Consider the following 26296-nt stretch of genomic DNA (forward strand, 5'->3'; position numbering starts at 1 on the left):
CTATGGTGGTGATCATAATGCAATATATAAATGTACCGAATCAACATGTTGTACATCATAAATTCACACAATATTATATATCAGTTAGATCTTGTTGCCGAACCCAGGTTTGGCTACTCGCTGCACGACAGGCCAATAAGTTGAGTGACAAGGTGTTGAGGCAAGAAAAGCAACTTTATTCAAGAAAGCCACATCAGCTAAGTGAGAAGGTGGGGGACCAGTGTCTTTAAGAATCATCTTAACATCTTGTTGCAGGCAAAGGACTTTTAAAGGCAGTGTGAGGGAGGGGGCTGAAGGGTGTGTGATCAGCTTGTGTACACTTCTCAGATTGGTTAGCATCAAGGTGAATTCTCCAGAATCAATAATCTTCTGGTTTCAACTGGTCTGGTGTTTAGTGCTTGAGGTCAACAGTTTTCACCTGGAGTGGGTCTTCTTCCTATAAAAACAACTTAGGAATGTGTGTCAGGCCTTTATCTGTATCTTTCAGGGAACTGGGAGCTCAGTAACTGCTGTGTTACTGGTTTAGAGTCAAAATTGTTACCAACAACTACTCTGTGTTTCTACATCTTCACGTTTCTAATTATTAACTCTTGCGTCAGGCTTTTAAGACTCAGGGGAGGCCTGGGAGACTAACGCTAAAGCCTTTTACTTTAAAAGACCAGGACACAGGCTTGTATAAGGTTTCAATCTCAATTTTAAAAAAAAAATTAGACACAAGCATGTTTACAGAGACACCAAAAATTATATTTAAAGTTAATGCAATTTATACAATGGAAAGAACATGAGTTGGGAAATTAGAGAGACAGATTAAAATCCTCACTTTCTTATATTTCAATTACTTGGACAACTTAAAGTTTCTGTACCTGATATCCAGATCTAAAATACTGGGACATTTAGCTCCCCTTTAGGACTGTTTTCAGAAATGAGTAGGCAATAATATGTAAAACTGATAATAGTAAAACAATAGTTTCTTAAAAATAGAAACTGTTGGTTGAGCTCTTACTCTGTGCTCATTACTTTATGTAAATATGTACAGTGTCTAGAATATAGATGATGTACAACAGGTAGTTGCTTCTATTAGTTAAATACTAAAAATTTTTAAGAGTAATTTTAGGAAAAATTATAATTCAGATTACATGTCAGTTTCACCTCTTGCATATATATCAACTCTAAACTATTTAGAATCTTAATTCAGGCCCTCATCAGTAATCACTCAGATGACTAAGTGGCTGGCTTGGGTGTCTGTCCCTTTAGCCCCTTGTTCTTCCCATCCTTCACCTCTAGTGGAGCAGGGTCTTTAAGAATGAAAGCACATTATGTTACTTCAACAATATTATGACATAAAGAGGCAATCAACATCAGCATGGAAAAAAATGTATGTTGTTTTATATGTCCTCTTCTTGGAAGAAAATCAGGATCTAAGGTCAGTAGGTTTTGCTGGCCTTGACCACAAGAAATGATACAGTATAAACCAGGGATCATGAGGAAATAGAAAGAATGAGATATGGAATAAGGAAGATGTATCAGTGAAAAAAGGACTTATGATTTGCCATCTGAGACTGACTGTGCATCTGAAGGTGATGATGATTGGCTGTAGACAAGGCTGAGTCCTTCCTGGTTAATGTCCTGGACTTGCACACAGTAGCAGACTGTGTAAAATACAATGGCCAGCTTGCATTTGTGGGGTCTCTCCCTCGGGATTGTTGAACTCTGGTGTGGTAACTAACTACTTGAATCAAATTACAGTTGTTAGAAACCGTTAGAAGAATGGTGCGTAGTATCAGTTGTAAATATAGTCTGAGAAGATGTAATCCTATGACCCTCTATGGAAGAGAGAAATCTGAAGGAGACAGATATCTTAGCACTAAGACAGCTGTAGGATCATTTAGACAGTGATCTTAGCACTAGGACAGCTGTAGAAGTATAGGTTTTCTATCTAGAAAGCCAGCCAACACTATGCCTTTTTATATGTTTATTAGGATGATGCATATAGAGAATTTTCTGCCTGAAATATTAGGAAAGGAAGCCTATGGTGAATAATGCCAAGACTCCACTAAGGATATTTCAGTGTCTCATTCCTGTAGAAAGAAAGAAACAACATGTAGGCCATGGTAGAGTTAATAGAAAGATGGATTGTGCCCCACCCACCAAGGAACCAGGCTTTCAGTCTTAGAAAGGAAATAGAATAAGCAACCCAGACTCTCCACAGTGTCCTCAGATTGTAGAAATCCAGGGCACATGGAGCAGGTGCTTGGCTTCAGAGACCAACATGAAATGTTCCAGAGACTGAAAAGCAAGAAGATTATGGAGACTTTAGAGGCTTTCTCTCAGATTGTAGTAGACAGGTTAAAGTGCTCTAAAATAAGTTTTTGATGGAGTAGAAAATGCCCAAAATGTGTTCTCAACCCAAGTTGTTTTCAATATTGTGTCTAAAGCTAATTTTGATAAAGGCATTGGGAACAAAGGGGGCTAAGGAAACCCACTGAAACTTGCAAAATACAGAACCGACAAAAGAAAGAGGGACTAACAGCTGCACACCAGACAGCTTCCAGTCTTACTGATTACACTTAAGGGCATCACCACTTTGCCGGTAGCGATGGAGAGGTGGTACTGAGTGCAGTATGAGCATGCAGAGATATACCAGTGATCTTCCTCCAAAGTCATGAGAATTCTGCTTCTGATCCATACATGACAGAAACTATCCATAACTCATTCAATTACCTTCTCAATGTGAAGATTTGTGAAGACTTTGATATTTTACCCGACTTTAACTACTAAGTTAGTATCACACGGTTTCATGGATGCTGATAGAAGACATGAAACTCCTGAGTCAGACACAAAGAACTTAATCACTCAGAGCAATGGCAGCAGCCAGAGTGTAATCATTTCTCCTGCTGGTCCCTAAGCACAATTCCCAATGTGTCCTATGAATACAGTAAGGTGATCCCTAAATATTAAGTAGGTTGCATTAAATGTTGGGCTTAGGGAAAAGAAATCTTCTATAAGCTATACCAAGAATGCTTGGTTTTTGCTTTGGATAGACACCATATCTAGCTTCCAAGGCTGTTCACTGTATAAACATCCTAGAAAGGACAGTCTGGAGAAATGGCAGTCAGTGCTTCTCCTCACAATTTATGCAGAAACACAAAAGATCCATGGAGAGCCTTTCCCTATCAATATCTACCTCTTAGCTCTATACCATTTTGTATTCTGGCACTTTCTGGTGAATATCCCACTGTTTTGGTCACTCTAACCATAAAAGGCTGGGAGTGAATCCATTCAATTTGCCTCATGTGTATTGTTGGTATTAAGGCTACTACCAACAGGACTCCAAGCAGTAGGATGATGTAAACCTGTAGAATCACTCTTAGCCATGTACACCAAGGTTCTAGATGCAACCAAATGAACAATTCTTATAAACCATCAGGCTCTATCTTAGATGGAGAATGACTTTCTTCTTATTTTTCTTTATTGACCTTTCCACTTTGTCTAAAGTTCTAATCCAGGTACAGTAGATGGTTTTGTGATTACACAGAAATTGCCTTGACTTGCAAGGACAAAGTCTGGGTAATTCTGTTATCAGTATCAAACTTGGACAATCAGTTGAATCTGACCTGAATGTCTTCCAGGGCCAAGATACTGTTATCAGTCACTTCAGATAAATCAGGAACACGTTTTGTACCACCATTTCTAATTGGATGACTCACATTATGGGGATAATTATCCACAGGTTGCACATAAATAACAAATTAGTTACCTCTCTGGGAGGATCATGGTTTGCCGTATTTTGGAGAAGTCTCCACAGTCGTTTGACAGCTACATGATTTACTAGTGGTATTTCCTCCAACACTTGAAAGTCTCTTATGGCCATTCCTAAGGTGCAAACTACCATGTTTTCAGGGCAGAGGCACGTTAATGCTTGGCTTCTAAACAGAAATACAATTCCTTAGATCCACCTGGTTCCCTGGAAAGAATGTTTTCTGCGGGACTGTTTGACAGCAGTCAATCCAACCTATTCTTTTTGTCTGTGCCAACAGCGGGGTGGTATTCATCTATTGCATGAAATGACTGAATAAGAGCTATGGAAAGCGGGGAAGTGTCAACATCTGAGGTGTTGCCAACAGCTGCTATTGTTTTGTATGGGAAATACAGGAGCCAAGGCTACGCATCCCCTGTTGTTTTCAATAGACTTTACAGTGAGTTTAAGCAGAATGGCATTCGAATCATGGTCAGAGCCATGCAGTAGGAGATGGAAGTCAGTTAAATTTAGAGCACTCTCCACTGCTTGTAAGCAGAACCCCAGGGTGGTTTTCTTCATGAGCAAGGATGTAATGATTCTGAAAACAAAGATCATTAATGGTCCTCCCCTCACAGTATCTCCCAGAGTCTCTGGGGTCTTAGGTGTTACTCTCCCTTTTTTGCCATAAAATTGCTGTGTCCCATTTCAGGAGCTATAACTTCACCCTTTTCTTAATTATCACCTACTTGTACCCAAACCTTTCGTCCATAGGGGCCAGGTTCATAAGAGGCAAGGACATTTTTATTAAACTTACAACATCTATACGTGTCCTATTCTGGTCAGCATGGACCACAACAGAGGGACTTGGTGAGTACTGAATACTAACAGTAGTAGTAGTGTACTACTGAAAAATGGTCATTGTCCTTCTGACCTAGGAATATAACAATCTAGGAAGAGTATACCCGTGGTGAATTAGAATAGAGTTTGAGTCCCTTGAGCCTCATTTGGCCAGGCTACTTCTTACAGGGTATATTAACCAGTCCAGCTTGGTGATGACATTTGCAGAAAGAAAAAGCACCATGGTCAAGAATGGACAGGGTAGAATGGAGCTATTCATAATAAATCTATGTAACCCACCTTCTTGATCCTGATCATTACCCAGGAAGTGGCCAAATGAGACGATCACTTGCTGGGGACTGGGGGGACAGCCACATGCGTTCAGTGATTAAACTCTCCGACTAAAATGTGCGGACCTAGAGTTCTAGAGGAAGAGACAGAATCACTTTGAGTTGAATTTTGAGGACGTTCTAATTCCTGATAATACCTGATGTCTGTGGATAATGCAGCGTATGGAAAACCAATTGAATACCTTGATTATCAGCCTGTTGTTGAGTGACTTTCATGATAAAGGTATTCACTATCAGACTGTAAGTATTCTTGGTTCAAAAAGCCAAAAAAAAGTTTAACTTCAGAGCACACAGTGGTACAGACCGAACTTGAACAGCAGCAGTGCAACCTGAACGTGTGTCAGTGGTGGTGAGGCTGTACTGGTTACTCCAGTAGGGGTGTCCCCAACAGAGGTTTTGCTGGGAATGGGCAGGACTCGATGTAATGTGACCTTTCTCCACCTCAGAAACATAGTCGTGAAATGTAGGACATGATGATGGATTCAGGCTGCAATGGTGACACTCTGAGTGCTAAACATTCAATTAGCAGCTTCATTACTGTCAACCTTATGAGTGAATGACTCTTAACATGGGCATTTACATGAGGGACCTAGATGTTTTGATAAGGAACAGCTATTTATGTCCATAATACAGTACCCCAAATCAGCCAATTTGTAGGAATGTACAAGTGCCTGACACATAAATTCCTAGTATAAATTCAGTTGTAAAATCAACCAAAACACTACGTTGCATTGTGCCAAAGGACTCACCCACAAGGTCCATTTAGCTTCTCTTACCTACTGTGAACTATGCCCAAACCCCGTTAGTTGGATTTGGGCACCCCCTCCTTCCAAGAGCCTAGGTAGGATTGTGACTTGAGCATCAGTAGCCAGCAAAGCCATTGAAATTTGACTCTTTCCATTCCCTGAAATACCCCAGCATGCTTGAATCTGGTTTCCCTTTGGGGACAGGGAAACTTTGGCCCAATCACTAATTCTCTTTCTCATTAAAATGCCTGAGTTGGAAGTAGAGGTAGAGAAAAGGATCAGGGGATGTACACAAGGAAAACTACTCCTTACCTTTAAAATTACGCTCACCTTTATCATCAGGTTTAAGTGGTATGATGGTAGCTTGGGATTCAAATAAATGAATTGCCAATATCTTCAGCCTTCTCAAAGGTCTTTATTAAGTATTATATCCCTAATGACTGACACAATCTCATTCAGCCTTGGAGGACATATTCAGTGACCACAGCCAAAGTACTGCTGTTGGGCATGCTTGGTTTGTGTGCTTTAGCCAAGCTAGCTTGACTCATAGAGCAGCAAGTTTTAAAGCAGTTCATCTCAATCGGAGGCATTTTCTGCTCCATTGTCATAATAATATACTTACAGTTTCATCTTGTTTTAATATAGGGGTTAGGGAATTTTTCCAGAGTAGTGGGGGTTACTTCAAGGATTCCAAAAATTTCTTTGGGTCGGTGATTTATTTTCCAGTGGGTCATGTTCCTCAAATCCAATCAGGACAGTAAAAGCATGAATACTAGTCAATTACTTATCTATAGATTCCCACAATAGTGCTTCTATCTCGGGAAAATCTCCCTAAGTGGGCCAAAGCTGTTTTCTAGTAGTCAGTACCCACTGAAAAACAGACTACTTGAGACCCTTTACTCGTGTCTTCAAATGATTCTAAGGCTGGCATGATAGACCACAAGAGCAGCTGAGCCAGGAGATGGCACAGCTGTTGCTGCTTTTTCTTCACAAGCCTTACATACTCTACCCCAGCATCATCTACCATGAGAACTCGCCAAAGTGTTATTGATTTGGCTTGTTAATGCCTATAGGGGTCATAAATGCCCTGCTTTTCACATTCAGTGAATGTACAAGTGTCTGTAACTGTGGTCGGAAAGTGTTAGAACAGTCTGCCTATCCTGGATTAGTCTTAGTTGTTTCAGTGGGATGGACCAGAGGCTGCCTGTCAGAATAGAGAGAAAATTGCCTTTCCCAGAGGAGAGTCAGCAACAACCAGGGTGCCATTTGGGCAGATGACCTTGTATCTATTCCCCTATCCTTAGCCTGAGACCACCTCCCCACTTCCTCCAAATTAACAGGCAATAAACTGAAGAGCCATTTTTTTGCCCCATAAATGATATTATTTGGTCTACATTTTTGCTATGGATAAATCTCATTTATCTGCCTGTGTGGCCATTAGCTTCCTTTCCAGAGAGCTACATCTATGTTAGGATCCCATTCTCATCACCAAAACTGTCAAGATCTATGAAGGTCTCAGATTTTACCCTACTTGAAATCTAAGAAGTTAGCTTACCACAGTTTTATGGATGCTTGTGGGTTAGAGACAAAGAATTTATTCCTCACAGTGACAGCAGTAGCCAGCATATTAGCATTTCCTTGTGACAGTTCCCCAAGCCCAAATTCCCACAGTGTGGTGCGTAGACATCCAGGCAACACCTGCACCCAGAGTGGGTTGCATAAGGGCAGAGTAACCCAGGACTTAGAAAATCTGAATCTTTAATAATGGGCAGAAAGCATGCCTGCTTTTTGCTCCATAGAAAGTACCTCTACCTTGTAAGGCTGTGAATAAACCTGCACTTTGCTTCAGAGAGAAACACAATATCTTCCAAGGATGTTTGCTATATAAACATCATTTAAACCATAGTCCAGAACAAAGACACTCAGTGCTTCTACTTATAAGACATGTAGAAATGTGAGTGACCTATAAAGAATTGTCTGCCAACATTCAAAACTTAAGTGTTGAGAACCCATTGCATTTGAGCTCTTATTAAAGGCATTGAGAATATGGTGGTGACTCATTTAGACACAATTTTTGCCTTCATGGAATTTTTACTTTAAAGATAATGGTGGTGGTGGTGGTGGTGGTGGTGTGGCTTGTGTGTGTGTGTTGTGGGGAGTGACAGATAATAAAAGAGAACAAGTGAATCCATATTTATATACATGGCAATGCAGATTGATAAGGAGGTTTTCACATAGCAAGTAAACAGAACAGTTCCTAAGCCCCTAACTGACTAGTGCTTCCTGCAATTTGGCATGATGGCAAGCACCAGAAAATGCAGCTACACACTGAGGTAAGATCTTAGGAATTGCTACCTGAAGAAAAGATTTTACTTTAAAGACAGAAGTTAGCAAACTATAGGAAAAAGACTTTATATCTAGAAGACCGTTTCAGGTATCTAGAATTTGCCATTTGTAGCCAGAACCTGGAACCAAGCAGAAAAGTAATTGCTTCATGAAACTTTTCTACCTAATTACAGACACGGGCCTGGCAAGAGAACGGGGGAGGTAATAAGCCACCCTAAACTGGTTTCAGCCTGTTCACATTATTTAATAAAGCTCCCCTTCAGAGAAATGCATGAGAGGGTAAAGGAGCATGAGAAGGAGAAATCATTAACACCTAAAGTATCAATTCCCAGTGACCCAGTCTTGAACGACTTTCTCTTCTGCATTGACTCACATGGATTATAATGCAGAAACTTTTGAGGTTAAGACTGTGGAACCTGGGACACTGTTTTCTATAGATAGGAATTTGTCTGACTAATGCTAATGGCTACAGTGTAGACAAGTAGAGACTAAAATGATGAGCAGGAAAATATTTCTGTCCAAAGTAGACAACAGCTCCCCACTTGGGTGTCAGAAAGTCATCCCTGTGTGAATGACCAGTAATGAGATGAACATCTCCATGGAAGATGCTAGATCTTCCCTGGTTACAAGAGAAAGATGGTAACCCTCAATTCCTCCCTCTTCATCAAGGTTAGAGCCAATAACATTCTCTTTTACAATGGCACATGGGTTCCATCAAGAAAAAGATAGCTGGCCAAGCAGCGGATTCTCAAACTCCTTCACTCCCTCTCTTCTTCCTTAACTACCCCTGGTAGGGTTGAGGAGATTTCGGCATAATAATACAACGGATTTGTGTTATCAGAGGTGATAATCCCTGGTGATGGAGGAGTCTGATTGATTGGTAAAAACTAACTGAAGAAACTAAGAATACAGGGTTAGCAGCTTTCCTGGTTTTGGCAACATGGGTGAAACAGTAAGATGAAGTCCGAACTCTGGAGCAAGGAGAGAGGGTACAAGGGATATAGGGAGGGCAAAATGACAAAATGAAGGACCTCTGGGCAACCATCTAAGGGCAATCAGATTGGAACCCTAAACAAATGTTTTTCACCATGAATCATGTCTTAACCACCATAACTTCAATGACTAGAACTATTTTACTAATAGCTGACTACAACAGAACAACCATTCCAGCAGACTTAGGAAACACTTTGGTCTCATTGGTATGAGAGACTTATTTTATTTTAGGCTGCACAGCTTGTGGGATCTTAGTTCCCTCACCAGGGATTGAACCTGGGCTACATCAGTGAAAGCTCTAAATCCTAGCCACTGGACCACCAGGGAATTCCCAAGAGATTTTTATTTTAAAATGCTTTTTCATACTCAGGATGGTTCATGATTATACATCTTTACATTATCCCTGCTTCATGTTTCCAAGATTCCATGTCTTTCACATTATCTTCACTTTACAGTTCTGAAATGTAATATAAATGTAATAAAATATAAATGTATTATTCCAATAGCTTTCCTTTAAAACAAAGTCCATAACATAGCCTAGCATGTAAGGCACTCTGGCCTATTGCCCTTGTCTTGTTCTCGTCTCAGTTCCTGCCACTTTCTTCTTCACACTTTATATTCCAGCAATATTAAATGGATACTGGTTGATACCAATATTACTTAACCTTAAACTTCCCTAGAGTTCACAAAAAGAGGGCTTGGCCTTCTTTAGTACCATCTTCTCTGCGAAAGCTTTTTTGGTCCTCACAGGTAGAACTATTCATATATCTTCTTTGCTAAATTTCTATCTTATTTATTCTTAGATTATTGATTTTACATTGTTTTAGCATTGTTGTTTCAGTTTTTTTCTAACGAGAGCCTTGAGACTTTAGAGGAAAGATGCTGTGTCTTATTCAGTTTTATTTCTATGATGCCTATATTTTTACTGGTGAATGATATTTTGGATTGATTTGAACTTTTGATCAAGATCTACTAGTAATCAAACATTACTTTTTGTGACATTTCTATATGCTCTGAATGGAGAAGTGTAACTCTGATATGTAAATCATATACCTCATTCTAATGAAATTAACACTATATTTTGGTTAAAAAAAATCAGGAGAAAATTACAACTGAAAAGAGACCATAATTGTCAAATAAAATTGAAACAATCTAAAAGATGCAATATTACACTTTAGAGTAAATAATTGAACATAGCATTTTTGAAATATAATAAAAGCAAGTTTCATTCATGTTATTACTTTCTATTAAGATAATAAAGCCCATTTTGAACAAAAATAAGGAAAATTTTATTAATAGTTGACTACATCAGAGCAATGATTTAAGTAGACATCAGAAACTGCTTTGGTCTAATTAGTACAAGAGATTTCTATTTTAAAATGCATCCTCATACTCAAAATAGCTATTTACTCATTTCTTCATAAATATATACTAAGGTAAGCACTGACCTCCATTAACATCAATATCAGTGAATAGAAACACTGACAAACATTTTTCCTGCCATTTAAGCAAAACGGCATCTTATTTCCTCTTAATTCTGTGAGACACCCACACAACAAACTTGTACTTTGAATGCTGTTTGAGCTAAATAACATAAGATGGGCAAACTTACAACTTATTTCAAAATGAGGCAAAATATTGGCACTTAATTGAATATTTTCAGAATATTTGAGGTATTAAGAAGACACTCAAGTCAGCAATATGCAAAGCTGCAACAATTGGCTAAGGAAAGCAGAAGACAGTTAATGTAGGCGGTATCAATTTTAAGTCGAGGTCCATCAAAGCCAATGAACTCATGCCAAAATTAAGTACAAATACACAAATACACAAATACACATTAAATAAATTGTTTCTGAAAAGGAAAAGTAATCGGTGTCAGCTGGACTATTGAGAGAAAAAAATACTGGTGAAAACAGGGCTCAAGGATGATAGAATTTGGATAATAGTAGGGAAAGGATATTTTTAAAAGAATTAACTGCATGTACATATAAAACAAATAATGAATTAGCTTGACAGAAGATATATGTAGCTAGGATAGAATTGATATTGCAAAGTTATGGTAGTCATTTGTAATTTTTTTAACTGAAATTTTATGAAAGAATTGTTAGTAAGATTATTCTAGCAGCAAAATGCACAGTGGACTGCCATAGAAACAGACTGGCATATAGACAAAAGAAGATAAATGAGTAAAACTCATGCAGTAATACACAAGGAAATGAGGCAAAAGCAGTGGCAATGGGAACAGAAAGAAAGGGCAAATGTAAAAGACATCCCGAATTAAGAAATTATTGAATCAACACAACTGACAAAACAATGAGATTTAGAGAATTAAAGAGAGGAAAGAATCATAGATGCTTAAAAATGCTTACTTTATTAAAACATAAAAATGAAAGCAGTATAATGAGTAGTACAAATAGGAAGAAGCACGACGTGGTCATTTAACAAATAGAGGTTTGTACCTGTTGCCTGCAAGTTGATTAGAGACAAGAATATAGGACTAAATTCTGAATCTGGAAACTCTTCTTCTCACAAAATGTTTAGTGACGATCACACTAAAGTAAAATGGAAAGTCCATGAGTTTTTGAAATATTTTGGTATCTTGCTATAGCTGTGTTATTGTTGTACAAAGACCTAATGTGATCTTCAGCATTTTTCCTAGAAATAAAAGGTCTCAACAAAATTCTTAGGAAATGCATACTTTGGAACTTTCTTTTATAAAAATCTGGTAATACTGAATATGATGATCACTTTTATTTACATTAAACAATGCCATATAGTGTCTGAATCTTTAAAGTATGTGCTGAAATCCACTGACAGTATTCACCAACTACGTCAGCAGCCTTTTTTTCTTTTTTAATTGCAGCCTAGAGGATGTGGTCGAAGAAGAGATTATTTATGTGAACAATTGCTCCTACAGGAGCAACACATAGAATAAATTTCACACAAAAAAATCATTAATCAGGATGAAGTTAGGAGTAATCATAAAACCATTATTCAACATCAGATAGGTTAAAGGCAATTTGGATTATTATAGTGAAAATCACCCTCTAGCTTAGTTGTGTGTATGTGTGTGTTTTTAATGTATCACTGAGAATGAATTTTGTTAGAATATCATTGTCTTCTGAAAGAGAAATATATTTTTTCTAGTCCTTACATTAGAAAAGATGCCACTCTGGGGACTCACTCACTCGTTCAGCCGTAAAGTCTTGTCACTCAGAGTGTAGTTCAGAGACCAACAGAATCTGCATCACTCAGGAGCTTTTTGGGAAGTGTAGAGTTTCCAGTTCATTCTGATTCCAAATGACTGGATCAGAATCTGCTTGCAAGCAAGATCCCTTTTGGATTTCTATGTCCATTAAAGTTTGAAAAACACTAAATTAGCCTTATATAAACTGATCCATGCAATTCAATTTTGCAGGTTACATTCCGTAAGATGCATGATGATTCAAATTTAAGGTTTTATAGGAATGATGTTATGGAATTTGTTTAATGCTAGAGGAAATGAAACCGATGTTAATCAAAACCTATTCTGTGCCAGATATTAGGTTAGACATTTCCAAATCTACTAATTCATTTAATCTTTACAATACGCTCTGAGGTAAGGGACAGTATTTTCATTTCTCTGGGCATGAAAACCAACCTCAGGTTAAATATCTCATCTCTTCCACGCAGTGGATTCTTTCAATAAATACTGAGCATCTCGTTTCTGCAAGTCCCTGAGTTAAGTCAGCGGGGAAGTAAAATGGGCATGGTCCCTACTGTCATGGAATGTAATACAATATATTTTAATTAGACAAATGCTACAAAAATACCAGGCCTCTAAGAGCGAAACCTAAACTTTTTAATAAGTTGTATAGGGAAAACCTGTATTTGGAAAGAGCATCAAAAGTGATTGCTGAGGAACACAGTTTTGTCAAGTTGGCCCTGAACAAAAAGCGAGCGTGTCATGGAGTTTAGGAAGGGGATCCAAGGGGCAGTTGAGGCTGGAACATGGCAGGAATCCTGCAGAACTTTGAAGAACAAGGTGCGGAGGTTGGAGCCTACCCAAGAGTCGAAGAAAGCCACTGGAGGGCTTGAAGCTAGAAAGTGACAAGCCCTGATCCACACTTGGCAAAGCTCCTGCAGTCAGACTTACGCCAGGGCCTGCGGGCGGGTGGGTTTATTAGGGCCACTCCCCTAGGCTGCCTTTCTCCACCCCGGTCACCGCCTCCCGCTCCTCGGCTGAGCTGTCCGAGGGGGGTGGGAAGAGAGCGAGAGGGGCGGGGGGAAGAAAAACATTCTCCAAAAACATTAAAAAGAAAACATCCCCCTGGGCAGCGAGTGCGCGGGAAGTTGAGTGTGCGAGTTCCGGGCTTCCCGCCCGCCCCCCCGCCGGCCGCAGCCCGGGTGAGCCCCCAGCCCCTGCTCGGCCGCCGCCCACTGGGCCGCGGCCATCCGTCCGTCGGTCCGTCCTCTTCCCCACCCCCGACCCCCAACCCCCGACCTGCCCGGGGCGCAGCGCGGGGTCTGCAGGGAGGAGAGCCGCCGGGGTTGGTCAGGGCTCAGCCCGCGGAGCCCCCGGCCGCGCCCGGCCGGCGGCGCCTGCACGACCCGGTCCCGGGCGGTTCGGGGCTCCGGGGCCCCGCGCGCCGCGTCCCGGGCCGCCGCCTCAGACGCCACTTGTGGAATTCTTTCCCCCGGCGGCTGTAACTTTAAACCGGCCTGAGCGAGGCCTATTTTTATTAAGAAACCAGCGACCGGAGAATGGCTGTGGAGAGCTCTGAGATGGAGGGCCAGCCCGCCACTTGAAGATTCCTCACCAAGTGGCCGGGAAGGACCGGCTTGACCTAGGAATCTTTCTTTGAGATTTCAAGGTTCTGTCGCCCCCTTCCAGGGTTGGCCGGACTGGTAGGGTCTTTTGACTGAGGGTGCTGCCCGAGCCTGGGGAGCTGTACGTGAATGAACCGCATCGCCTGGCCTCAGAGCGCTGACTCTGAGGCCACCACGCATGAGCCCGGGCCACCCTCCTGCAGAAGTCACTCCAGGAGCTCCTTAGGGACCGGCTTGTGGCGGTGAGGAGCCAGGAGATGCATGTAGCAGCCAAGTACCGCCAGGCCTCCCTGTACGTGGGTGACCTCCACGCGGACGTCACCGAGGACCTGCTGTTCAAGAAGTTCAGCGCTGTGGGGCCCGTGCTGTCCATCCGCATCTGCAGGGACCTGGTCACCCGCCGCTCTCTGGGCTATGCCTACGTGAACTTTCTGCAGCTGGCGGATGCCCAGAAGGCCCTGGACACCATGAACTTTGACCCGATAAAGGGCAAATCCATCCGTCTCATGTGGTCTCAGCGTGACGCCTACTTGAGGAAATCTGGAATTGGGAACGTGTTCATCAAGAATCTGGACAAATCCATTGATAACAAAACCCTTTATGAACACTTTTCGTCTTTTGGGAAGATCCTGTCCTCCAAGGTGATGAGTGATGATCACGGCTCCAGGGGCTATGCGTTTGTGCACTTTCAGAACCAGATTGCCGCCGACAGGGCCATCCAGGAGATGAATGGGGCACTGCTTAAGGACTGCAGGCTGTTTGTTGGCAGATTCAAAAGCCGCAAAGATCGGGAAGCCGAGCTCCAAAACAAAGCCAGTGAGTTCACCAATGTTTACATCAAAAACTTCGGAGATGACATGGATGATGAGAGACTGAGGGAAGCTTTCAGCAAATATGGAAAAACCCTGAGTGTTAAGGTGATGACAGATTCCAGTGGGAAATCCAAAGGCTTTGGCTTTGTGAGTTTTGATAGCCACGAGGCTGCCAAAAAGGCTGTTGAAGAAATGAATGGAAAGGACATAAATGGACAACTGCTTTTTGTAGGCCGGGCACAAAAGAAAGCAGAGCGACAGGCTGAATTAAAGCAAATGTTTGAGCAGCTGAAACAGGAAAGATTTCGGCGGTGCCGGGGAGCCAAGCTCTATATTAAAAACCTGGATGAGACCATTGATGATGAAAAGCTACGGAGGGAATTTTCTTCATTTGGATCAATTAGCAGAGTTAAGGTAATGCAGGAAGAAGGGCGAAGCAAAGGGTTTGGCTTGATCTGCTTCTCCTCTCCTGAGGAGGCCACTAAAGCAATGACTGAGATGAATGGCCACATCTTGGGCTCCAAGCCGCTCAACATCGCCCTGGCCCAGAGGCCCTAAGAGAGGAAAACTTAATGCACCAGCCAGTGTTTGTAGCAGCTTGGGGGATGTGAGTGATCTCTGCCTGAATCGTCCTCAGTAAATTTCAAATCCCAGCTGATGGCTACTTAGTTTAGTAAACATTATGATCGAAGGTTTTGTATACAAAGCTATTTATTTTTCTTTGGAGGAAAAATAAGTGAATCTTAGAACCTCGGTTCTTTTTATAGAGGCACATCATCTAATTATAATATGGTATATTTTTCTGATTTTGATGTAGTGCTCATAGCAATAAGTATAACTAGATATATTTTTACTGCATTTTGAACCAACTGAAATGTGGTAATTATTTGCATTTATTGCATACTTTTTCTTATTTTAATAATATTGCTAGCTTTAATTTCTTCCATGAAAATATGCCCAAAGTAGTTCTTATACCCGAGGATTGCAAAGTAATTTATTTTTACAAACAGGAATTTTCTAATTGCTCATCTATTTTTTTTAAAGAAACCAAAGTTTAAGAATTGCTACTACAAACTCAATATCTAATTTCATTTTGAATTAATGTTTAAAATACTAGGAAATAGTTGAATTTCCTTTCAATTTATATCCTGAAATGGTGTTTTTCTGATGGCTGAAATGAATGATGGAGTTTTTTAATGCTGCCTACAAACGTGCTTTATAGGAAATTTTACTGTTCTTTCCATTGGTTGACATAATCCAGGTGCTTGCTGGTTATCAAAATTGTGACTTGAATAGTAAAACCTTAACTTCCACATTCCTTAAGTTATAAGCCTCTATCATTTCAGGTCAGAAAGTTGGCCTAGTCTTAATTCTCTTCATACATATACAGCATAAAATTATGCCTTAAGTTTTGAACCAGGTACCAACATTATAAAAGTCATATATAGAAAACATAGACATTCTGTTTAACAATTGTGTTTTCTAATCTCTGTTATATGTTGTAACGTGTAGTGATATTGTCTCAGGGTTCAGAACAGTGCGTTTATGTTTATGAACTCCACGTCTCCTTTTATTAGACCTTAAGAGCTATGTAACCCATGAAGGCTCACTTTTAGCCTTGATTGATCAGAAGTTCACTAATTGATTTTCTGATAAACTGAAGTTACATCACTTAGCCTGCTTTCCAGCATGATTTTTATTTCAGTCTCATTCCCAGATCTTTTCTTCTCTCCTGCTTTTCCTCTATATCACTCAGCTCCTCTATACTTTTTAAAAAGGGTTTTATTATACTGACTTTTACTGTGTGCTGTTTGAAATCCACTTTGGAAATAGATGCAAGAGTTATTTATTTACATTTAAGTAATTACTTTTAAAATTTTGATTCTCTCATACCAAAGGTGTCTAGAAAATAGTTTTGTTCTTGTTTTATTATTTTTTTTACTCTGCTTCATTGTTTCCTGTAACCATATATTCAAGTCTTCTGTTTCATATATTACCAGTACAAAAGAAATATTAAAATATTTCCGTGGCAATACTTTAGCTATGAAAGAATGAGAAAATCTGTTTCTGTTTATTTTTGTATGAACTATATGTATATTCATTGCACATTTTCTAAATTTAAAATCTCTTTAGACAATAAAAAATTATGGACAATGAAAAAATTACGGCAACACATAATCCTATTATGCAGACAGATCTTCTGTTACAATATCTTGCATCTCCTCCCAAATTTTTCTCTATACTTACACCCATGATTTAACAAAAATGGAATCATGCTCTAAACCTTGTTTGAAACTGCTTTCTTAATTTGTTAGTACACCATAGTCAACTTCCATGACCACAAATAATTATTTGCACTATAATTTTAATGACTTTTATCTTTCCTTTAATGTTCCTACCATAATGTAACAATTTCCTCTTCATAAACGTATAGGTTGCTAGATTGTTTCCTCCCTTTTTTTCTTTCCTCTATCATAAACAACTTGGAGATAAACACCCTTTGCAAACTCTTATATGCTGATGTATATAATTATTTTCTTCAGAAAATGTATGATTCATTGGAATTAATGTTTAATATTTAACTTGCCCAAATGCTGTTCAGAGATTTGTGCCACTTAACATTTCTGTTATGAGTATGGAGGATTGCTCATTTCCATATACTCTAAGAACAAAGGATTTTGTCTAAGTTGTTATCTGATTCAACATGACATGTAAAAACAAAATATTTCATGGTTATTTATTTTACTTTTTTATTACCTCAAAAGTTAAACAGCATTTCTTGTATTTACTGGACATTTGTATTTTCATATTTTTGAAAATGATCTTAGTCTATTTTCATGACTTTAGTCTCTTTTCCTGTTGGGGTGATTTTATTTATATGGATTTGTTAGTTTGGGTTTTTTTTTTTTTCCTGATACTCCCATCTTGTTTATAGTTTTGAGGGTCATTCCAAAGTTAAATTTCTAAATTCAAAATTTTCAATCTTATACTTTGGTGGCTTTAATGGTATGTTTCAAAACACTTTGAACACCTCAAATATACAACCCCCCCCATACACACACACAATTCATCTGTATTCTCTTCTATTATTTTCAGAGTTTCATATTCTCAGTACTTTCTAAACAAAACTTTTGTGTATACAGTATCTTATACACAGCCTATACTAAATATTTTTAAAATGTCTTGCTTTTCAATTCTATTAACATGCCTTGGTAAATACTGATCTACTGTAAGAGTCTATTTGAAATCCATATGTCAAGTATAACTCATTGGCTCTCTGAATTACTGTGTTGAGAAGTATTTACCTCCAAATCAGAGAGCTTTTAAGAAAGGGTGCCAGGAAACAGGACCGGGAAGTGTAGTAGGTGTGTCAAGCCTTGACATCTCTTTCTGGATAATCCACTCTATCAAAATGTTCAAATATTTGAACAATATTTCACAATGCTTGTAAATGGATTATCAAGATAATATCAGGGAACTGAGTTCATTCTCTTTGCACATGCATGGGGATTTAATAGGACATAATACCAATGTTTAGATAAATTGTAGCTATAGCTTCATAATGACACAATAATATGCCATTTTAGTAAAAATTACTTATTTTTAATATTTACCTTAAGAAATGATCCTGTAGATTTTCTTGATTATTTAAATTTTACTTATTCTAAATTTTGTATGTCATCTTAGTTGGCAGTAGAGGTTCAGGCATTCACGAAACTTTACTCTTTTTATGTCCAAGTGCCTTGATAAATAGAATCTTCACTTTCTGATAAGCATTCTAATAAAAGCTAATTTACATAGAGATGCCTTGAGTCACTGCTTCTCCTCTGCCTTCTCTCTCTCCACACACATTGCCTGCTTGCATGTACAGCCAACTGAATAGAAACGTGCCTTTTAAATTTTTATTTTTAAATTTTTAAGTGGAAATTTATAGTTGGTAAAAATAAGCTTTTTAAAGTGGTTTTAGTATTGGTATTTTCATGTTCTTAATATTTGTATAAATCCACTGAGAAACGATTAAATAAAGTTGGAATCTTTCAATGGTGTCCAAAATTTTCATGTCCAAAAATGATTTTTATTTATTTACTTTTTAAGTTTTTCTAATTTTCTAGCAGTCGGTTTCTCGTAGGAGTAAATTGAAAACAACTTGCGTTTTTAAATGAAGATCCTCATATTTCATGTTTTAAAAGACCAAGTCCCATATGAACTAGTATTTCTTTTTTAAGTTACTCATAATTATGGGACCATGATTGAAAAGAACCTCTAATATAAACCAAGTTTTCATGAGAAATAATTCACTACATTAAAGATACTTTTGAATTTAATTTTTAAAGTAAAATTTAGCCACTATTTTGAGGTTTTAGAATTAGCTTACTTTTATTATATTTGGAAAATGTGCCTCATAATGTAATTTTTTAAGTAAATAATAAAAACAGTAGATAGAAAAGAGAAGTTTAAATATACATTTTAGAAAGTAGAACAAATTAAATATCCTCAGAATATCTTTGGCTTCAAGGAATAGAAAATCCACTTTACCTCGAAAAGGAAACTGTATTTAACAAAATATTCAGAATTAAGGTATCTTCAGGCAAGGTATATCAGAACTTCTACATCAGTTCTGCTGGAGTCTCGTGGCTCTTCACCCTCTGTTTCTCAGCTTCATCATCAGATTTTCAAGATGGTTACAGGAACTCCTGTCATTGCACTGAGACACAGAAACATTCAGAAGGTAATACCTTTCCTAGAAACCTTTTAACAACTTTCCCCCTCAGTTCTCATTGTCCATTATTGGTATGTATATTCAACAAGATCTGCCACTAGAATTGAGAAAGGAGTCAACTTTTTGTGCAGAATGGGCTTATGGTTGGAAGGAACTTGAGTAGGAATGGGGTAGGAGTATGCATCCACTAAACCCTGGATATTTTTCATCATTTATATCTAATTTTTAATTTCAGTACTTAATGGATATTTTCTTTCTTCTTTTAATGTTAGCTTACAAATATCTCTTAAAATTCCTCCCTACAAATCGTTTTCAACACTTGATTGAAACTGGTGATTTTCCTCTCCCTCAAGTTGTACAATCATAGGGAATAAATTGTGCAATATATTCTGTATAAAATTGAATTCATTTTTGTTTAGTAATGGGACTTGTGATTTTACATGTCATGCTTTATTAGGTATAAATTAGGCATCTCCTGAAAATTCTGCTGAAATGGTCAGATTCAATTTAGTCACCCCAATGGGTTTCCACCAAAAATAATTATCAACAGGTTACAAATGATCAAGTATGTTTCAAAATAAATCTACATTTAATAAGGTATTATTTCATTGAGTTCTATTTTAAAGTAATCTAAACCAAGTAGGTTTTCACGCATGTTAGATAATATTTTAGAATCGTACCACTAGAGGGAAGGAATTTACCATGTATATCACCAACTAGTGTGATATTCTGTATAAAGAATTTTTAAGAAATAGTTCCTACTGACAATGTAACAGATAAATACATCTAAAAAGCTAGGTGCCTACAAAATGGCCCCATTATTTAAAACTAATGTAACCACAAACATAAATTAATGGGTACTCATTTTCTTTACTAAAGGATTTATATTAGGTCCTTTAGTACATTAAAATTGTAAGAATTAATAAAATTGGACTTATTCGAACTTTTCAATTTATTTTTTTCTGTATTACACAAATGTGGTATAACCACATATTTTAACCATGAAACATAAGCAAAGGAACAAAAAACAGATGTACTAAATTCTGAGTTACAAATATTTGAATCTGTTAGGGTCTGATTATTTTGCAAGTTTGTTCAGAAAAAAATATTTATAGCTACTTTTGTCTCATGGTCATGTCTTGTCTTAGAGTTCACAGAGTGCTTTGAACTATATTGAGGTTCCCCTGAATGACACAGTTGAACCCATCAAGCAAGAAAAGAAAAATGAGCCTCTTAGTAGCATTCTTTGCCATAGTTGAGAAGACACTTAACTTCTGAAAGATATTGGCAGTTTATACAATATCACATCAGAATTTGTTAACCCATCTATATCTACATCACCTTAGATATTAAAAATATCCCCAGTTTGAAGTTCTGCCAAATACTAACAGCACATTTGAGTTCCAAAGGCAATGTCACTGAAATGGTGGATGTTATTATTAAATTTTATTTTTTGCATAGAGTGAATATTGGTTATGATTCATTCTGTTGTGTATGCGAGTTTTTTTAATCAGTATTTCCAATGGTATTTTCTTTTCTCAGGAAACCATATCTGACAGGCTGTAGTGAATCACAGTTTTGATTTACATTCCATTTCATCTTTGTACATGCACCACTGGCATACCAATGCACCACAATTTTGTCATATTGCCAATTCTAGTTCCTTGAAGTTAAAGTAATCCTTTATAATAGTAATGCCAGCAAATCTTTGTTAATCAAAAAAGTGCCTCAATTTGAATTCAAGCCAAATCTTAGAAGTATTTTGACACATCATTATTTTATTGAATTACCAAGGGAGGTGTTAGAAATGAAAATCTAGTATTATCCACTACTCTATTCACTTATACTTCCTATATAGTACTTATAATAAGTGACATTTATATTTTCTAGATTATAATTGGTAAAGAGCGATTGGCACTGAGATTGTATAGTAAGCTCATTTTTATTTTAATATTTATTTTAACCAAAATATATTGCAAATGCAAATTTGATCATGTTATTCTGCTTCAAAACCTCCCATAGCCATCCATTACTTTTAAGGTCAGGTGTAAATCTTTACCGTGGCCTAAGAGACCTGCATTTTTTTGGTCCTTGTGCATCTTTTAGTCCAATTCTTATGCTGCTACAGTTCCCCTTGGTCAGTGTGCCGGAAATAAACTGTTCTTATTTCAACTCCTTTACCTAATCCCTGCCTCACTGAAAACTTTAACTTTTTATCAGATTGTATGCTATTGCAAGGGGTAAAAGAATCTTCCCACTGATTTATGAAAAAAAAAATGATGGGGGGATGTATTGCCAGATAAAAATAAGTAAGAGATCTTTACAAAATAGAGGTATTGTTTTCTTTTATTTTTTATTTTTTTCTTACAAGCGTTAAGGAAGGCTTTCCAAAGGCTGTTACACTACAGAGGCAGCAGTACCTTTTTGAAATTAGACTACATGGCATAGCGCTGTGGGGAGATAAAAAGCAAGCATTTACAAAAGGTCAAGGAGACTCAATTTTCAAACATTTATAATGTTATTTTTAAATATTATTATTATCATCATCATCATCATTACTATTTTAAGTAACAACTCATTCTCCTCCCTAGCTACGCCCTTTCATGTTTTAAGGCATAGATTGGATATATTTCTTAGTGGGCAATCTGATATTATTGTAGCAGGAGCACGTGATGGAAACTGCCCTGCCTTAGTAAGAGAACAAGTAAAGCAAGTCGTTAAGTCCTTAAAAAGATAAAGTATTGGGTAGAGAAACACATTCAGTAGCAAATCATTGCATCTAAATGAAATCTATTATTAGGGATCAGTTCGGGAAGTGCTCATATAGAATTAGCATAGAACTAAGAAAGTATGGGCAAAAACGATTAGGGAGGGCTTCCCTGGTGGTGCAGTGGTTGAGAGTCCACCTGCCGATGCAGGGGACACGGGTTCATGCCCCGGTCCGGGAGGATCCCACATGCCGCAGAGCGGCTGGGCCTGTGAGCCATGGCTGCTGAGCCTGCACATCCGGAGCCTGTGCTCTGCAACGGGAGAGACCACAACAGTGAGAGGCCCGCGTACTGCAAAAAAAAAAAAAAAAAAAAAAAAAAAAAAAAAAAACGATTAGGGAAAATCTACATATAGATGGATTTTTATTTAGTGAGTCATTTTTTAGTTAAAATTTATATTAAATATACAAATGTAGAAGTTTTGAGCATATAATGTGAAGAATAATACAAAAATAATTATATTTATGTAACTACCACTCAAATCAAGAAACAGAACCTTACCTACGCCACTCTTCCTCCCTCCCGATCACTTTCTTGTCACACCTACTCAAATGTAACCTCAACCTTGCTTTAAACTGTACAGATTAATGTTAGGTACCTTGAACTGTTTTCAGATTGATTCATAAAGCATGCATCTTCTTGTGTCACTTTCACTCAAGATATTTTAGTGAGATTCATACATACTATTTAGTGCAGTAGTAATGTGTTCATTGTTATCATATACTATTCTATGGTGTGACTATACTACAAATTATTTATCCTTTTACAATTAATGGACATTTAGGTTGCTTCCATATTAGGACTATAATGAACAATGCAGCTTAGAAAATCATCATAGATGCTCTTTGAGATTGAGTTATAAATCACATACCATAAAAGTAACCATTTTCAAGTGTGCAATTCAATAGTTTGTAGTATATTCAAAAGGTTGTGTGACATCACCATTATCCGATTCAGAATATTTTTGTCACTTCAAAAAGGAAATCTGTACACCCATGAGCAGTTACTCCCGTTTTCTCCTCCTCCCAGTGCCTGGCAACCATACTCAAATTTATGTCCTTAAGGATTTGCCTGTTTTGGACATTTTTTATAAATACTGTCATACAATATATTACCTTTTGTGTTTAGGTTCCTTTGCCTAGCTTAATGTTTTAAAGTTTTGTCCATGTTGCAGCATGTATCAGTACTTATTTCCTTTTCATGCCTGAATAATATCTATTTGTGGGGATATGCCACATTCTTTTTATCCATTCATCATTTGTTTTACACTTGTGTTGTTTCCACTCCCTGACTTTATGAATAATATTGCTGTGACTTTGGTTCACAAGTTTTTGTAAGAATATATATTTTCAATACTCTTGTGTACTCATAGACAATGGTATATTCTCTTTTCTTTAGAAATGTTACCTCTTATAAGAGTCAAATTTTGATTTCATTAATTTTCCCTATTATTTTTCAATTCTTTTCTTTTTACTGTGTTTTGCTTATTTCTGCTTTAATCTTTATTATTTCCTCCTTTTTGCTTGATTTGGGTTTATCATGCTCTTCTATTTCTAATTTCTTAAGGTGGAAAGATAAGTTATTCATTTGAAATCTTTCTTCTTTTTTTAACATAGGCATCTATGGTTAGACATTTTCCTTAGGCATTGTTTTAGGTACAATAAATAGGTTTTGTTATGTTGTGTTTTCATTTTTTATTGATCTCAAATTATTTTCTAATTTCACTTGTGATTTCTTCCTTGATCCATTGATTATTTAGGAGCTGTATTTTTTTTTAACTTCCATATATTTGTGAACTTCCCAAATACTGTTCTGATACTGATTTCTAGGATCATTTCTTTGTGCTTAGCAAACATACTTTGTGTTATTACAACACTTTTAAATTTGTTGAGACTTGCTTTATGGCTAACATATGATCTATCCTAGGGAATGCTCCATGTGCACTGCAAAAGAATATATACTCTGCATTGTTGGGTATAGTGCTCTATAGATGTCTTTTAGGTCTAGTTGGTATATAGTGTTGTTGAAGTCATCTATTTTCTTGTTGCTCTTTTGTCTGTCTAGTAGAAACATATGGAATAAGCAAGAAAAATATCACTAAGAATATTGTGTCCATAACACAAATGGACCTAATTGTCATATGTAGAAACAATAGAAAACAACTTCAGAACTCATTTTAGTTTCAAGTTCAAGTAGAATATTTTCAGCAGTTGACACATAAGGAACTATAAACCTACTTACAAATGTTTTCAAAGGACTAAAATCACATTGAATATATCTGTTGACCATTGTGCAATTAAAATGCAGATCAACAACAAAATATAATTAGAACATTATTAAAGATCCAGAAATCGTGAAATATGATCTAAAATCACAATATAAATTAGAAAATATTCTGAATTGAATAATAATCAGTATGCAGTATATCAAACCTTGTGAGAACACAAGTATGCTTTGTGATTAATTTGTAGTCTTAAAAATGTATATATTAGAAAAGAAAAAAAAAGCTGAAAAGAATAAGCTAAGTACCCTTCTCTAGAAATTGAAAAATGAAGAGAAATTAGAATGACATAGAAGAAAATATAGAACAGAAATTAAAGAAATAAGGACAAATACAATAAAAGGGATCTAAAAAAATTTTAAACTAATGAATTTAATAAACTACCTAATAAAACTGATTTTTAAAGTGATAAGAAGCACAAATAACTAATATTGGGAATGAAAAAGAAGATTTCACCTAGTTTGTAGGCATTACAACCTTCATAAGTGGATATTATAAACAAATTTATGGCAATAAATTTGAAATTTAGATAAAATTTTAAAACTTTGATTAAAATAACTCACGGAAACTGACATAATAAGAATTTGGAAATATTAATAATTTTACCAATGTTAAGATAAATGAATCAATATGATTAGATCTTTCTTAAGGAGAACATCCAAGTGCTAGATGGCTGGTGAATGTTAAAAAATATTTAAAAAACAATTCCAATTTAAAAAAATCTTTTCAAAAGGACAAAAATGGGTACATCTCGTAACTCATTTTATGAAAACAACATAACCTTGACACCCAAACGTGACCTGGATAAAAACTACTGGGCACATTAACTCATCAGCATAAGGACAAAAACATTAAATAAAATTTTAGTTAACTTAATCCAGCAATAATTTTAAGAATATATATAAAACCTCAAGTTGGTGTTTCTTCCAGAAGGGAAAGCTTGTTTAACATTTAAAATCAATTTTACTCTTGGAGAGGGTGTGGGGAAAGGGAAGCCTCCTACACTGTTGCAGCCACTATGGAAAATAGTATGGAAGTTCCTTAAAAATCTGAAAATAGAGCTAACATATGTATGATCCAACAATCCCAGTCCTGGGCATTTATCTGAAAAAGACAAAAACTCTAATTAAAAAAGACACATGCACCCCAATGTTCATAGCAGCACTATTTATAATAGCCAAGACATGGAAGCAACCTAAGTGTCCACCAACAGATGAATGGATAAAGAAGATGTGGTACATGTATACACTGGTCTATTAGCCATAAAAAAGAATGAAATATTGTCATCTGCAGCAACATGGATGGACCTAGAGAATATCATACTAAGTGAAGTAAGACAAAGAAAGACAAATATTATATGATATCACTTATGTGTGGAAACCAAAAAATAATACAAATAAATTTATTAACAAAACAGAAGCAGACTCACAGACATAGAAAGCAAATTTATGGTTACCAAAGGGGAAAGGGGGGGATGAATTAGGAGTATGAGAGTGACAGATACACACTACTCTATATAAAATGGATAAACAACAAGGATTTACTATATAGAACAGGAAACTATTTCAATATCTTATAATAACCTACAATGGAAAAGAATCTGAAATATATATATATATACACACACACATCAATAAAATAATCACTTTTACTACACTAACAGAAAAAGAAACTTTAATGATTATTTCAATAGATGCAGAAAAAGCATCTGCAATAATTTAGCATTCATTCACATATAAAAGCTTCATAAAAAACTAAGAATAGATGGAGATATTCCAAAACCTGATAAAGCATTTTATTTTTTTAGAATTTCTTAGATGCCTATGGCAAGGATTCAGGACCGAGGGATTCACTGGGAAAGTATTCCAATGAGATATTATTAGGAGAATGAAGAA

The 26296-nt window shown here is 36.9% G+C and overlaps 1 protein-coding gene across 1 annotated transcript; it reads left to right on the top strand.

Moving 5' to 3' along the window:
- Positions 1-7785: 7785 nt before the first annotated feature.
- PABPC4L (poly(A) binding protein cytoplasmic 4 like) lies at positions 7786-15190 on the top strand (the record flags this gene model as incomplete). The annotated part of the gene is made up of 2 exons (XM_079713879.1): positions 7786-7803; positions 14075-15190. The coding sequence occupies exon 2, from the start codon at positions 14078-14080 to the stop codon at positions 15188-15190; it is 1113 nt and encodes a 370-aa protein (XP_079570005.1). The 5' UTR covers positions 7786-7803; positions 14075-14077.
- Between the last annotated feature and the right edge of the window lie 11106 nt (positions 15191-26296).

This window comes from Hyperoodon ampullatus (assembly GCF_949752795.1).
Source record: "Hyperoodon ampullatus genome assembly, chromosome: 1".
In the NCBI taxonomy this organism is placed as follows: Eukaryota; Metazoa; Chordata; class Mammalia; order Artiodactyla; family Ziphiidae; genus Hyperoodon; species Hyperoodon ampullatus.